At 66.4% G+C, this 1,989-nt stretch overlaps 1 protein-coding gene across 1 annotated transcript; it reads left to right on the forward strand.

The window, feature by feature from the left end:
* Nucleotides 1-815: 815 nt before the first annotated feature.
* On the forward strand, nt 816-1,512 carry HBQ1 (hemoglobin subunit theta 1). The gene is made up of 3 exons (XM_032846039.1): nt 816-949; nt 1,074-1,280; nt 1,371-1,512. Exons 1-3 carry the CDS (start codon nt 855-857, stop codon nt 1,495-1,497), a joined length of 429 nt encoding a protein of 142 aa, XP_032701930.1. The 5' UTR covers nt 816-854; the 3' UTR covers nt 1,498-1,512.
* Nucleotides 1,513-1,989: the final 477 nt, after the last annotated feature.

Raw genomic sequence — 1,989 nt, forward strand, 5'->3', positions numbered from 1 at the left:
AGTTGGTTAAGTTATCTGACTCTTGATTTCGGCTCAGGTCATGATCTCAAGGTTGTGAGACAGCCTGGCATTGGGCTCCACGCCCAGCTTAAGAGTCTCTCTCTCTTCCTCTGCCAGTCCACCCTCTCTCTCCCTCTCAAAAATAAAATAGAATAGAATGGCTAATATGGTAATTTTATGTTATAGTAATTGTACCAAAAAATTTTTTTTTAAGTCGGCTCCACACAGGTCTTGAGCTGAGCGCCCTGAGATTAGGACCTGAGCTGAGATCAAGAGCCGGCTGGGTAACCGACTGAGCCACCCAGGAGCCCCCCACCCTGCAATTGTTTTAATGCGCGGAGCGGTGCCTGGCACAGAGTGGGTGCCCCACAGGGATCAGGTATCACTTTTGAGATACATCCGAGGCATTTAGTACCTGTTTTCTGTCCTGAAAGAACAATTGCTACGAGCCCCGCTCATGACCTTGGTTTCCCGCCAAAGTCTCACAAGTTTGGGAAGAGGACGTTTTCATGTTCATTTTACACCATAAATGTGAAAATAGAGTCATCATAGGCTCTGGAGGAAGGGAGGGAGAAGAAGCTGAGGGTTAATGTCAAAATCCATGATTCAATTCATTGTCCCCTAATTCTAGTAAGTGATGACTTTCCCGACGGTAAACCCTAGGAGAATGGGGCGGCGGCGTCCATGGCCACCGGGAGGGTGCCAGGCTCCGGGACCGCTCGGAGCCGGACTCCGCGAGCAGGGGTGCGGCGCGCACGCGGCGGCGGCGCCCCCTGGAGGCCGCGGGGACCCCCGGGGGCGCAGGCGCAGGGACCCGGCGCGGGGCGCGCGCGCGGCAGGACGCAGGCTCCGCGATGGCGCTGTCCGCCGCGGACAAGGCAGCGGTGCGCGCGCTCTGGAGGAAGCTGGGGAGCAACGTCGGGATCTACACGACCGAGGCCCTGGAGAGGTGCGGCCACCAGGCCCCCGCGCCCCTCCGGCTCCCGAGCTTTGCGCCTCCGCCGCCGCGCCGGGTGCCCCCGCCCCCCGGGCTTTCCCCCCCGGCCGCACCTCACTCGCGCTTCCTCCCGCAGGACCTTCGCGTCCTTCCCCGCCACCAAGACCTACTTCCCCCACTTCGACCTGAGCCCCGGCTCCGCCCAGGTCAAGGCCCACGGCAAGAAGGTGGCCGACGCGCTGACCCTCGCCGTGGCCCACCTGGACGACCTGCCGGGCGCGCTGTCCGCTCTGAGCGACCTGCACGCGCACCAGCTGCGTGTGGACCCCGTCAACTTCAAGGTGAGCGCGGGCGGGCGCTGGACCCTCGGAGGCCGAGGCCGGGGCGTGGGGGAGGGCGGCTCCGGGCGGGACGACTCCCTCTCCCCGCAGTTCCTCGGCCACTGCCTGCTGGTCACCCTCGCCCGGCACTACCCCGGAGACTTCGGCCCCGCCATGCACGCCTCGCTGGACAAGTTTCTGAGCCACGTGAGCTCGGCGCTGGCCTCCAGCTACCGCTAGACTCGGAGGGGGCGTCGCGGGACCCCAGCCGCCCCTCCCGCGAGCTCTGGAGTCCCAGTAAAGTCCCGGCCAGAAAGCCTCATCCGGCAGCGCGTGTTGTCTCTGGGGGCGCGCGCGGGTCTGCGGGTGCTGGGGGAGGATGGGCGGGGGGTCCGGGCACCTCTGAGGCGCACCCCACGTCATCAGACCCGGGCGCGCCCCTGGCTGCCCACTGGGCGCCCTGCGCGGTCGAGGGGAGCCCTAGGTCGCCCCCATCCCCGGCGCCGGAGACAGGCTTGGGACCCCACGCGGGCGCGGAGGGGCGGGGGCGGGGGCCTGACCGTCCTCGGGAACCGCCCGCAGGGTCCAGCCTCGGGGAAGGGGAGGGAGCGGCGCCTCCTGCCGGCGAGGCCCAGGACCTGCGCAGACTAAGGCCCTGGAGGGGGCCCTGGAGGGGGCCTGCTGGGGGCCCGTGTGAGAGGCCCTCGCCAGACCCTGGACCCGCGCGGTGGG

Source organism: Lontra canadensis, unplaced genomic scaffold (genome assembly GCF_010015895.1).
Source record: "Lontra canadensis isolate GAN:19392208 unplaced genomic scaffold, GSC_riverotter_1.0 scaffold171, whole genome shotgun sequence".
In the NCBI taxonomy this organism is placed as follows: Eukaryota; Metazoa; Chordata; class Mammalia; order Carnivora; family Mustelidae; genus Lontra; species Lontra canadensis.